Here is a 13,445-nt window from a genome sequence, read left to right on the forward strand (position 1 = left end):
TGGTTGTCACACTTTTTACTGTTTTGATGATTGCTCATCATCATCAAAACATCTTTCAATAGTCATTCCTATGGGGTTGGTTGTCACACACTATGGGGTTGGTTGTCACACACTATGGGGTTGGTTGTCACACACTATGGGGTTGGTTGTCACAATGGTATTTTAACGGGAAAAATCTTTTAAAAAAGGCAAGAAAGCAGAACTAAATTTGAAAGTTTAATTGCACTGTCAAGTGATAGGCCTACATAACTTAATGCATTGTAACATAAAATGAACAAGGAACATGAACAGGAAACACATCTTTAGGCCAGCCTATATAACAACATAAAGAACAAAACAAATAGGCCGAACAGTAACGGCCGACTCAACTAGGCTACATGCAGTCACTGTCTGAGTTACAGTGATGGCAAATGTAGGGTCTGCACACTCCAACTCATTTCACCATGCATGATTTTACCAACATAGGGGTTGGTTGTTACATGTGACAACCAACCCCAAAGAGAATGTGACGACCAACCCCAACTGGAATTTTTTGCTAGCATCAAGGCTAACAACCATCTAACAACTACTTAGCTAGCTAATAAAAATCTAAACTATAGCTTTCCCCTCACACTTTGTAAGGGTAACACTTGTTTTGTTATAAACCCATCGTTTAAAAGCCTAGAAGAAAAATACTGAGGAGCTGAATATTTACAATTTGACATGAAAAACACAAAAAGTCCTCTCACCTCAAGCTCAGCTGTCTTACTCCAGAGAAGACTATGTAGGTGAGCTCTGATCCTAATTCTGGAAATGTCCATACCCCAATTTGAGAGACAGCACCCTCTGGTGGCGAGATATAACGATTGTGCCAACCAACCCGTGTGACAACCAACCCCGTTCTCCCCTATTGCAGGTTTGGTAAGACAGACAGAAACATCACAAGTCAGGACGTCAGAGTCTGATTCTCCAAGCTGAGAAATTACGGTTTTTAAAGGAAGTGTTGATGAAAACAAAGCTAGTGTCTCTTTCTGCGAACTCTCCTCTGTTTACCCGCTCCGATCATCATCAGGGATAAGGAGAGCTTTGTTTCTTTGTGTTCGTCACTGCAGACATGTGAGAGGATGCAGAGACGCATTCACAGGCTCACTGTGTGTTTGTTTGTGTGTGTGTTTCTGCTATCAAACACACACACACACTGGCCTCACCCTGTCCTCTCCATCTGCTCTGTGTCTCATCTCTTTTTCTGTGTGTGTGTGTGTGTGTGTGTGTGTGTGTGTGTGTGTGTGTGTGTGTGTGTGTGTGTGTGTGTGTGTGTGTGTGTGTGTGTGTGTGTGTGTGTGTGTGTGTGTGTGTGTGTGTCTATCTCTCATGTCAGGCCGTGTGGGATGCCCTAACCCCGGGGCTGACGGCCTGCTCATGCTCAATGGTAATTATCTCTCAGCATCATCTCCCTCTGTTGTTAATGTTCAGCGTTTCCATCCAGCTGTTTCTCGGCCCCGTGTCAGTCGGTTCTCTGAGGAACAATGGGAACATCAGGAGAACTGTTCTCATGATGCCTCCTCTGTTAATCTTTAGCCTCATTAGGCGCACTCAGCAGACTCGCTGTGGCACAATGGGGTCAAACCAGGTGACATTTGCATCTGTTAATCTGCTTTTTTTTTTTTAAATCCACACGGTATGTTTGCATCAGAGCGCACTTCCAAATCAGACTCCTGTTCATATTTTTGGGTTTTGTTAAATCAGTTACAAATCTCTAATGTGAGCTCTGCATACTCTTCATTTTTCCCCAAACACGAGGACAGAAGTCACTTTAGTGTCAAAAATAAAACCTTGTTCTATAACCGTCTCAGCAGGACAGAAATCTGGGTCAGACAGCGATCGTGGATAATCGTGATCGTGCGTTTTATTGTTTATAGAGTCTGTGTTCCCCTCCTGAGACCCAGCAATCAGAGCATCATTTGGGCCCTGTGTCTGAGCCAGACTGTGGCTCGTGTCTCTGAGGCTAGACATGCAGCTGCAGTGAGCCTCGCTGTCCCTGACAGAGGACACTCAGGGCTTTTCAGTGATGTAACATATGTGGAGCTTTTCCGCTTTTCCAAAACGGCTCCTGTCAGACCTGACACGATTTATGTTAAATGTGGGATAAATTTGTTTTTAGAAGCAGGCAGCTATTTTGTTAATCTGAAAAAAATGCTCATGAAGCATCTGTGGTGATTTGAGGATGTTTTATAGCTTACTTCAGTGTTTCATGTGTCAGTTACAATGAAGCATAAATCTTTTTCTGGGTCTCAGGAGAATAAAGTCAATAAAATGCATTTTTTTATAACAGACAGCTTATTATTCAGTCACAAACGTTATCTGCAAAGGTTACATCTTCATTTTTTGGAATGTGTGCACAGCTGAAACTTGAATTTCTTACTTTTCTACATGCAGCCCGGAGCTATGGGAGACGTCGAGGTAAACTTCCTAACGTGCCTTTTTCCGTGTGGCTTCTTGTGGCATGCTTTAGTGCTTGAATGGAAGTGAGGATGTTAGTCTGGAGCCAGTTTATAAACGCAGGAATACATCTATTATAATCTTTTAATTGTTTTTTGTGTCATATTTAAGAATACATTTTGCAGTGATTATGTTTGGCTATCAGAACTGAAAGTTCAATCCTTAAAGGTTGCATGTGATCAGTGTCCAGATGTGCATGATATCAAAGGTTTCCTGTTTGGTGGTGTTTATTTGAAACACAGTGACATTTTATGTCTGTGCAACATGAAACCTTAAAGCTGGGGTTGGTTATACTGGTTAAAATTATCTTTATGTCCTGATGGCAATCAATACATAATGTGTTCTTAAAAAATAGGTAAAAAAAAAAGCTGCTATCTACAGCCGGAGTAAACCTGGGAAAACACCAACCAATCCCTGCCATCAGGAACCAAATGATAATACCAATCAAATCCTGTCCTGCCAGTCTGCCCGCCTCCTGCAAAGCATACATTTCATGTTTGTGTTTTTTACTTTCACTATGATAATGTTTTGGTGTTTTCTTACCTGCTGAGTGAGACATGAGGTGAAGTAGTGCAAAACACAAACGATGTGCTGAGGACCGGTTTTGAATCAGTCACGATCATATGGTCACGAATCGGCGGCGCTCATGCATGTGAGCGGGGGCATCATTTTGGAGGAGCTCCAAGGGGAGGGGGGGAGGGGTTAGACGGAGTCCTGAAGACATGCTACATTCAAATTCATTCTAGTTTTCTGTGACTACCAACCCTAGCTTTAACATGTGCGAAACATCTAGCAACATCAAGTTGAAATAAGTACTGAACTTATATTTAAAGAAACAGTAAACAGTTTTTACTCATTTTCAAAATGCCCTTTAAAGGTCTGATGATATGCATGATTAATATTGTTATATCGAGGCAATTTCTTCCCTCATTTTTCCTCGTAATGATGCATTTCATTTCACAATACTAAGGGAGCTCCTGAAGGCACAGGAAGGAACACTTTTTTAGGTTGATCCTGAGAAACTTTCTCAACATCCTGACAACTTTTCTCAAAATCTAGAGATTTCTAGAGATCATAAGAAACTCTCAAGTCCTGGAAAACTTTCACAACATCCTGAGAAACTTTTACAAGATCTTGAATGCCTGATTTAAGTCACAGGGACAAAATGTTTATTCACAGTTTAATCAAAAACTGAGCTGGCTCACTCATCAGCATTGCAGCCTTCATTTTTCTACCTTAGCCAGGTAAACCGCAAGCTACAATATGTTCAACAGAAGAGCTAGCCATCTGCTGAGCTGTACAGCTACAGTGTGACTCAAGCATGCAGGGACTCTACAAACGACTTGATGCATGAATGAAATCAGGAATTCCCCTGACTGAAAATGTTGCTAGATCTCGCAAAAAATGATCAGGGTCTCCAGGAACTTTCTCAGGATCCAACATCTTCTTTCTTCCTTTATGTCCCTGCAGGCGCTCCATACACACTTCAGATCCAACTGAAAAACTAAAGCCACCGGTTAGCCACCTAGCATCTGTAAGCCAGCGCAACAAGAACAATGCCAATGTCTGTTTTAACAAACTCACCAGAAGTGGTGTAAATTAATTAGAAAATAACTGAAAGGGCTGCAACAACAAAGATTCAAGAAGTGACATTATAAGCTTTATAATATGACCTGACTTTTGTCCACTCTGGGCCTCCGTCCTGCTGTGTGTCGTGGATTAACAGCTTTGCTCCACACAGCCTGCTCTCTCCACGCTTGCTCTCTCCTCCACGCCGCTCAGGCAGCACACGATCCCTCACTTTAATCTGGTGCTTTGTCTCACAGTCGCTCTGTGTGAAACTGTAATAAAAGCAGAGAGGTGATTTTATTTTATGAACAGCCTCTCCTCGGGTTGTGTCCTTGTCCCTGCAGAGACATACAGTCCCATAAAGCAGATACGAGTGATTTGACGGGTTTACATACATGTTTGTGATTTGTGTTGGTGTGCCTGTGTGGTGGTGTGCATTCTGGGTATTCACTGTAACCTAAACTACTTTTTTTTTTTTCCTCCATCAGGCCGCTCCTCCCTCTTCCCCATTGATGACAATCTCCTCGATGACGGCCACGGCAACCAGGGCGTCCCAGGAGTCCTCGGCTCCCCGAACTGTTACCCTCACCAAAACGGGGAGCGCATCGAGCGCTTCTCCCGTAAGGTGTTTGTGGGAGGTTTGCCCCCTGACATAGATGAAGGTGAGAAAGACTACTTCTCTGTCTTACTGCGTTGTTTCGCTCTCTTTCAGTCTCTTCATGTGTCTTTTTTCATCTCTTTCTCCTCAGATGAAATAACATCAAGCTTCCGCCGCTTCGGTCACCTGGTGGTGGACTGGCCTCACAAAGCAGAGAGCAAATCCTACTTCCCACCTAAAGGTACTGTCAAAAGCAACACACCTCTAAATTCACCATTCATATATGGCTGCTCAGCTTAACTCACATTGAGATTGGCTGGGATGCGCTGATGCAAGTAGAGAAGATACCATCAGAGAAAGCAAACATCCTTTTAGCTGAACTGGAAAATTGCACTCCAAAGCCCCCAGGGTTCATTGACAAAAACAGGAATATTACTCTCTTTCTTTTGGGATAATTTTTTGTAATGTTGTCAAACAATAAGAACAAAAATTTGAACCTGCAGGAGAAACTTTAAATTGTTGTACTTTAATTATGTTGCAAGCCACTGCAGTCTGTGCTGCAGGGTATTTGCAGGTGTATATGACTTTGTCGTACCATCCAGACCTTTTAAAATCTGTCCCAGATTTTTAAATACTGGACTCCTCCTCCTCCTCCTTAAATGCACGCTCTGAAGCTGTATTCACAGTAGGGATGCACCGATCCTGCTTTTTAGGTCCCGATACCGATATCTATACCTGGGCTTTGGTATCTGCTGATACCGATACTAGCCGATCCGATCCCGGTATTGATTTAACAATCTCTATTCCTTAATGTGAGGATAGAATCATGTTTTGGCAACTCAGCTTCTCTGACTTTGTAAACCAAACTAAAATAAAAAAATTTAAACTGACAGTATCATTATTCAAGAGATTATAAATGTGTACCAGCAGTTTAGTGAGTTAATCTTCATAACCAACAGATATAACAATTCAACTGCAAACCTCAGCAGTGGATAAGAAACATTACCGCTGCACATGTTGCAAGTTTCCAGCGGAGTTGTTTGCAAAAGAAGCGTGCACCTAAACTGCAGAGCCTCTGTAGTTATCCTCCATCATGATAGCTTACTGGTTGCAGCTATCATGTACATCACTGTTCCTTATACGCTGCCGCACACTGTCCGTCTTTGTCCGGTTGTAGACTCTCTCACTGGCTGATCTTTATTTATAAATGTATTCTTGGTCTTCTCCCTATTTATTTGTGTGTACACATGTGTAGAAACCGCAGCCGATATGGCCTGCGCTCTCAGGACATCATACCATCGTTTACCTGTAATGATGTGCAGAAGGACTTGAAACTGACACATCTTGTAACTCTGGGGGACTTCAAGTCACTCATAAAAGACAGAGAAACAAGCTCCATTGGATCCTGTGATTGCACTGTGTAATCATGTAACCATGTGAAACTGTGACCGTATTCTATTTGTGTTGTTTTGTGTGCTTGTTGTGTGTTGTAACCTATTTTGTGCTGCCGTCTTGGCCAGGTCACTCTTGAAAAAGAGGTTTTAAATCTCAATGAGTCTCTTACCTGGTTAAATAAATAAAGAAAGATCATGCTCCGCTGGGCAAAAATGCACAGACCGTCCGGTGCTGATGACGCAGGAGACGCACATGGCTGTTGTAAACACAGAAAAGCATAGAGCTGAGATGAATAGATCTGCCATATGGATCGGCACTATATATCGGCCCCTTGACACCGATATCCGATCTAGCTTTTTGAGTCTGATCTAGCCGATATCCGATACCAGGATCGATCGGTGCATCCCTAATTCACGCTTTCTCCAAAATGATAGGTATGAGCTGCAGGCTTGAACGTTAACAGCCAAATTCGTCACCGTAACTTTACTGGGATTTTTTTCTGCCAGCCATTTATTAATATTTCTGTAAGAATTCAGGTTGAGCTGATGTGAGAATGCATCGAGAAATGTTGAGAAAAATGAACTGCAAGCTGGCAGGCAGGGATGATGATGATTACTTATACAGTCTATGGTGTTAACACAAACAGACAAAATTTTCATCCAGACTTTTTCCTCCCAGCCTCCCTCATTAAATTGCCGTTAATGAGTGGATGAGGTGATGCCATTCATATAATGTGGTCGGTGTGAAACTGGAAGAGCAGAGAAACATTTTCAAGAGAATAGCAAGGATGTCTGCACATCTGTCTGTTTACACATAGCTGTGATATAAGTGCAAAAAAGTGTCTTAGTAAAGTAGGTCTCTGTTGCTTCGTCCGCTATTATGGTGTAAACATCACACCTCCTGAGATACGCCTCCCCCACTCCCTGTGCATGAGGGACATGTATGCACAAGCAATTTCAGAAAATGTCAGGGGCAGAGGTTCTTCAATTTCTGGAAAATGAAAGGAGTGCATGAGTTAAATGTGTGGATCTCTGTGTCTCTTCCCAGGATACGCGTTCCTTCTGTTCCAGGAGGAGACCTCTGTTCAGGCTCTGATCGAAGCCTGCATGGAGGAGGACGGGAAGCTCTACCTGTGTGTCTCCAGTCCCACAATCAAAGATAAACCTGTGAGTTTCAAAGACAAAGTGTTGTTATCTAACTGCACTTATTTGATCAAGAGAGGGGAGAGGACTTTGAAGCTGAATCTTAATACTTTGACTCCAGGTGCAAATTCGCCCGTGGAACCTGAGCGACAGCGACTTTGTGATGGACGGATCTCAGCCTCTGGATCCCCGCAAGACCATCTTTGTGGGAGGAGTCCCCCGTCCCCTGAGAGCGAGTAATTACACAAACTTTGGTCTTTGTTTGTTTATTGGAAAGAAATACTGACTCTTGAGCTACAGTGTTATATACCTTCAACATCTTCTGCTTTTCCTGTCACTCATCAAATATCTCCCTCTTTTACCCTCTGTCTAGTTGAGCTGGCCATGATTATGGATCGTCTGTACGGTGGAGTTTGCTACGCAGGAATTGACACAGATCCAGAGCTCAAGTATCCAAAGGGGGCAGGGCGAGTGGCCTTCTCCAATCAGCAGAGTTACATCGCCGCCATCAGCGCCCGATTCGTCCAGCTGCAGCACGGAGACATCGACAAACGGGTACAGCCTCTCCTTCATGAACAGTTCCAAACATCTCTTCCTTGTCTGTGTATGTTCAGTTTATGATTCAGTAGGATGTCATGAGCCCCATTTTTGGTCTCTCCTATTTTGCAAAGAAAACCAAACTTCAGATGAGGTTAAAGGATGTGTTTGGGAGGCTCATAAAAGTGGAAATCGATACCCTGAATGATGGGAAGGCCTTGAGTGTATTTCACTCCCAAAACCATGAAAACACCTACTTAAATTTGTCTGGCTGCTGCAGTGAATTCAAGATCTGTGTGCAGAACGTATAGCTTCAAGTAGTCAACAGTAGACCCAAGACTCGGGGGAAAGGAGGGTACATCACTTTGCATCTGTTTGCCATGTTCATAAAGGTTGACCTCTTGAATAAATCCCTCTGTAGTCCTTGCTGACACTTTCTTGAAGCTATAGTTCCTGCCGCTTGCAGCCCACTAGAGCCAAACGAAGAGGAGGCAGAAAAGAGAAAGAGGATTCTAGATTTTAAAAAAAGAGGGAGGCTAGAGGAGGTCACACATGATACACCTTTTTACTGAACGGCCTATCGTAGGGGAATGAAACTGGCCTGTTGTCCACACAACAAATTGCAGCTTTTAAAGAGACACACCTTGAAACACAAACAAGATCAATTATGTCACCTTGAGCCGAGGAATGTGATTTAAAAGTCATGACATCATCACTTTGAGAGTCTTTGAGTGAAGAGCAAAGCTAGAAGGTGACTTCCTGTTCTTGTGGGCGTGAATGTGTGTGTGAGTGTGTGAGAGTGTGTGTGTGCCATGAGCATCACCAGACAAAGTAGCTTGTTGCTATGACACATGAAAGCTTATTAGTCCTGATTGAATTAGCTCTGCTCCTCTGTGCTGCTATGAGCCTTCCATGAAAACACACATTGGGTTTGTAGCTGTATTAATGCACCTCTCTCTCCTCTGCTTGTGTGTGTGTGTGTGTGTGTGTGTGTGTGTGTGTGTGTTTGTGTGTGTGTGTGTGTGCAGGTGGAGGTGAAGCCGTACGTCCTGGACGATCAGCTGTGTGACGAGTGTCAGGGCGCACGCTGCGGAGGGAAGTTTGCTCCTTTCTTCTGCGCTAACGTCACCTGTCTGCAGTACTACTGCGAGTTCTGCTGGGCCAACATCCACTCCCGCGCCGGGCGAGAGTTTCACAAGCCGCTGGTCAAAGAGGGAGCCGACCGCCCGCGCCAGATCCACTTCCGCTGGAACTGAAGAGGCGAGCACGCTCACGGTGATGCAGCCAGGGGGAAGGGAAACGAAACACTGGCTGACAGGAAGAGCATCGCTCTGCCTCTCCTGCTCTCCTAAGCTATCAGTATAACCGAGTACGTAACACTAAACAGTATATACTATATATATCTCTATATCTTTTGTAGCAGCCAAACACCACAAGCCTCAGTTTTTCACCAAAACCCCCCTCACATCTCAGGCTCTGACAACTCTACAACTCTTTTGTGGTACTTTCATCTTTTCTAAGAGGAGATTTAAAAAAAAGAGATTGATTTTTGTAGGTTTTTTTATTATTATTATTTTTGTATGTGAGATTTAAAGTAGATACGGGAATGTTTTTGCATGGGGGCAGCTCGTCTGTCTGTTTGTCTGCTGCTAGCCACCCTACAGTGCGTGTAGTGCACACTTGTTTCTGGGAAAATCTTGATCCTCTAAAGTCGACTGCGCCTGCCCCAGGTCATTAACCAAAGGTAGCAAAAAAAAAGGTAGGAAGCGTAAAAATTGACACATTTTCTGCCGCTAAACAAACGGTTGTTTTCTAACGTTGCCATGGGCTCTTTCTTCTTTTTAGAGGGTTTATTATAAGAACAGATGATAGGGTTATTTCTGCGCTCATACTGACCCATTGAGTGATACCTCAAAATACTGAATCTGGTTTCTGCTATTCAACATTTATACGTAACAAGCTATTTTAGAAGCTTTGCTGCTATATATACATATATATGAATAAATGTGTAGGTCTTATATTTAATGCCATTTATAAACCAGAATCATGTGAAATGAAATGCAGTATGCACTCAACCACTAATGGCCCCCATTGCCGTGGAAAGTGCATGTGATGATGATAGGATTAGCTCCACAAATAGCATGCAGGATAGACGTGTGAGAGAAAAAAATAATAAAAAACAAACCACTGAAATCATGAATTTAAGACATAAATTTAGTGAGTAGCATGATCATCTATTAAAAATCGCCCAAGAGGGAAAAAATCTGACAAAAAAGACGTATTTAAACTTGCATGCGTTGATGTTTATCCGTCGTTTGATCCGTTGACATACTTAAAGACTAAAAAAAGTGACATTGGTTCTTCTGTAGACTTAGCAGACGCCATCTTTTTTGTGACACGATGGCGCTCATATGGCAAAAAAAAAACAAAAACAACCTGTGGAGAAGCAGAGTGGTGTTCAGTGGTTTGTGTCGGTGTCGTCCCCGTGCTGTGTGACTGTTTTTTAGCGTAGACTGAGGCTCTAGTTTAGTTTCCAACGCATTATGTAGAGGAAGAATTTCCACATCATGATAACTCTGCCTTCACCCTCCTTCGTCTCTGTGTAGCTCCAAAGATTAATCTGATGTAGCGTCGCCCCGGGACAGAACTAACACAGAGAGAAGACTTCAGGGTGATTGAAACATGGACGCTGTTTTTAAATGTTTGAGGTTTAAATGACTAACAGGTAAAAAAAAAAATTGAAGTCAAGGCACTGGCTGCTATAGCCTGTAATCCTTTGGGGTAGCCAATAAAAGTAGGGCGATTAAAACAGACTCAGATTGTTTCTCAAAGTGTGTGACAACATTACAGACCAGATCTATTCAGACAAAGACCAGGGATAACAGGAGTTTTGATGTTGACATGTCTGTCCTCATTCAGCTCTCCTTCTTCTCTTTGGCGTTGACTTTAAACATAAATCTCTCAGTTTGAACACTGTGTCTGTTATCACTACCTCTTCTGGTTTCAGTGACTTTGTAGAGTTCAGCAGCTTAGAGATACTCTCTCCAGCTCTGGATCACAGGACAGGAAATTGCTCCACTTCTCCCTCTCAGAGATGGTTGAGGTCCAGTAGCTCCTCAGGCTGAGACCACTGTCATTATTTCCCCACTCTCAAGACCAAAACCTGAGACCACACTAACGTTTTTTACCACAGTGTCAACAGGCAGAGGGAGAACCTGTCTGCGAATTGATTTGATAGGACATGGTGATCAGGTTGTCCCTAGCGTAGCTTTTAATGTTGAGTATGAATCACCGGTGTTTTGGGGTCTGCTGCTAACTCAGCTTGTTTGTGTCATTGTGTGTTTCACAAACATTCAGTTAAACTGGAAGAAAGTCATAAAAATACACAACAGACTGAGGCAGCGGCAGCTCAGCAGACCTCATGTTTGAAAGAAAGCATCATCCTTTCCTCTTTGGAACAGTTTTATAATGTTGTCAAACACTTATAGTTACAATCTGAGCCTGTCAGAGACATAAAATAACATTATTAAGCAGTGCTTTGATTGAGGGAATAGTCCCTGACAGCCTGTTGTCCTCCTGCAAGGCTGAAGCAACCTGAAACTTTTAGTACCTTTAACTCATTCAGACCTCAAAATACACAAAAAGCAGCCCATGTTAGGACCCCCCTGTTCATTGAAATGCATATTCTGTGAGGAAGAGTTGAAAAGGTCCAGCTTTGCTGCTTTCAAACTCTGCATCACATACGGACGGATCTCTACACGGGATGAAGTTAAAAATTAAAAACTCTCTTCTCTTTGTTTGTATCGTTTGTCCGTCGGATCTACACCCACTTCGAACTTCTCTTAAAATCTATTTAGGGACAATCTTTTTTGTGAGGACGGTGACCCTGCCGTCCGTCTGGTACTGTAAAAGTGTGTCGCTCTCGTGTCGTCGTGGTTTTTTGTGCTCCACGCCCCGCTGTGTGCTCCTCTGTGTCTGTGTTCAGGCGTCAAAGTGTACTGTTACAAAAAACCTTAATGAAACGTATTTACTTAGAGTTGAATTTGTCGGTGTCAACTACTTACCCATCACTGGCCCTACAGTATGTTTTTTATAATATATATTATGCACTACTTTTCTATCCCCCCCCCCACCCGCCCCCTGTCTGTTTTACTTCTTCTCCACCCTCCTGAGTGATTTCAGTGCAGAATCCTCCACCTATTTATAATCTACAGATGATTTATTAAATTTTATTTTTTCATAATTACTTATTTAAGATGTAGCGTGAAGCAGTGGTCTTAAGTTATCTATATATTCTGTATGAGTAGAGCAGGAATCCAATATGTTCTAATATATTCTGATGTAGTCTGGATGTTGTGAGGACCGGGAAGCCAGAGCGCGTGACACCAGACAGAGCTCCCGCAGTCCCCTCGTGGCTTTATGTTCTCATGACGCGAACATCTTTGAATATCGTCACCTGTAACACTTGACTCGTGCTGTTTTATTGTGAGGTTCTATTTTCTATGTTGAACACTGTTACTTTGTTCTGTACGTGTCTTTGTTTTTGTAAAAATCATATTTATTTCACTATTTTTGTAGACGAAAAAACTATTTGATTTTGATTGTATTTTTCTATTTAAATGAGACTATTACAGTTTATTTCCCCTCCCCCTCCTTTCTCTTGTGCTAGTTATGTCCAAAAGTTCTGTTCAAAGACAAAGAATCACGTCATTCACATCCACGTTTTGGATAACTTCTTCTTTTGATACACACTGATGACACATTTCATTTGAAGGAAGGAAACATGAAGGTTTTATTCTATTCTTGGAAGACACTTGAGATTCTCCCCTGTTGCATCGAGGCCTCGGCTGCCTGTCCTCGTAGATGCTCTGAAACTTGAATATAACACATTTTGAAAGGCTGACTAACCTCGAATCTGTGTTGTGATGTGCAATACTGTTTCTAATGTTTGTATAAAAGTAAGAACTACAGTGTAAACCTTTTTAATGCAGATTTATTTTTTTCATTGCATATTTTGCAGATTTCTGATCCACAGTGTCATTTTTTACTGTCAGAAAAATAAAACCCCGTTTTTTCATTGCAACTATTTTTAAATCCAGATATCTTTGTACTGATGTAAATGATTGTAGTTATTTTGGATAGTGTTTTGCTAACAAAAGGAGAGACTTTTTCATGCATATTTCTATTTCATTTCATCTTGTTTTATCCCACCTTTTGTTTCATTTAATAGTAGCAGATTTCTTGGAATAATTTTTCATATTTAAATGTCATTGGTATTATTTTGTATTTTTATGTGGAAATACACTATATATAAATTGAAGATGCTAATTGCTAAGATATTATTTTGAGTTTAATTATTTTTAAAGCTAAATATTTGTAATTTTATTGTTAAAGTGACTAATTTCTAAATCAGAGTTTGTGTATAGATTCACAAAGTGGTTTATGAGGTGTTTGGATTGTAATTATTACTGAATGGTTCTTTGATATGCAAAATGAATATCATGTTTATTTTTATTTTGTTGGTTTTGTATTTAAATGGGGTGTTGATTACAATCTTTTTTTTTTCTTTCACTTCCTGAATAAAGACCCATTCTGTTTGGACACAACACGACTGCTGCTTTGTGACCATAGACTGTAAAAAATATGGACGTAGTATCCGTGACGTCACCCATCTGTTTCTGAAGAGCTGTTTTGAGACCAATCGGCTGCGGCAGCCATATTGCTTC

General features: G+C 41.8%; 1 protein-coding gene across 2 annotated transcripts in view; it reads left to right on the forward strand.

Moving 5' to 3' along the window:
* Positions 1–13,325, forward strand: part of cpeb2 (cytoplasmic polyadenylation element binding protein 2) — a 30,512-nt gene extending 17,187 nt beyond the window's left edge. The window contains exons 4-10 of one of the 2 annotated variants that reach the window (XM_034701547.1): positions 1,358–1,408; positions 4,536–4,709; positions 4,797–4,886; positions 7,088–7,206; positions 7,304–7,418; positions 7,556–7,737; positions 8,748–13,325. In XM_034701547.1, the coding sequence (XP_034557438.1) occupies positions 1,358–1,408; positions 4,536–4,709; positions 4,797–4,886; positions 7,088–7,206; positions 7,304–7,418; positions 7,556–7,737; positions 8,748–8,975 (959 nt within the window). In that variant the 3' untranslated portion in view covers positions 8,976–13,325. The remainder of the gene's footprint in view (positions 1–1,357; positions 1,409–4,535; positions 4,710–4,796; positions 4,887–7,087; positions 7,207–7,303; positions 7,419–7,555; positions 7,738–8,747) is intronic. The other variant, XM_034701553.1, reaches the window with a different exon arrangement.
* The last annotated feature ends 120 nt before the right edge of the window (positions 13,326–13,445 follow it).

Source organism: Notolabrus celidotus, chromosome 2 (genome assembly GCF_009762535.1).
Source record: "Notolabrus celidotus isolate fNotCel1 chromosome 2, fNotCel1.pri, whole genome shotgun sequence".
In the NCBI taxonomy this organism is placed as follows: domain Eukaryota; kingdom Metazoa; phylum Chordata; class Actinopteri; order Labriformes; family Labridae; genus Notolabrus; species Notolabrus celidotus.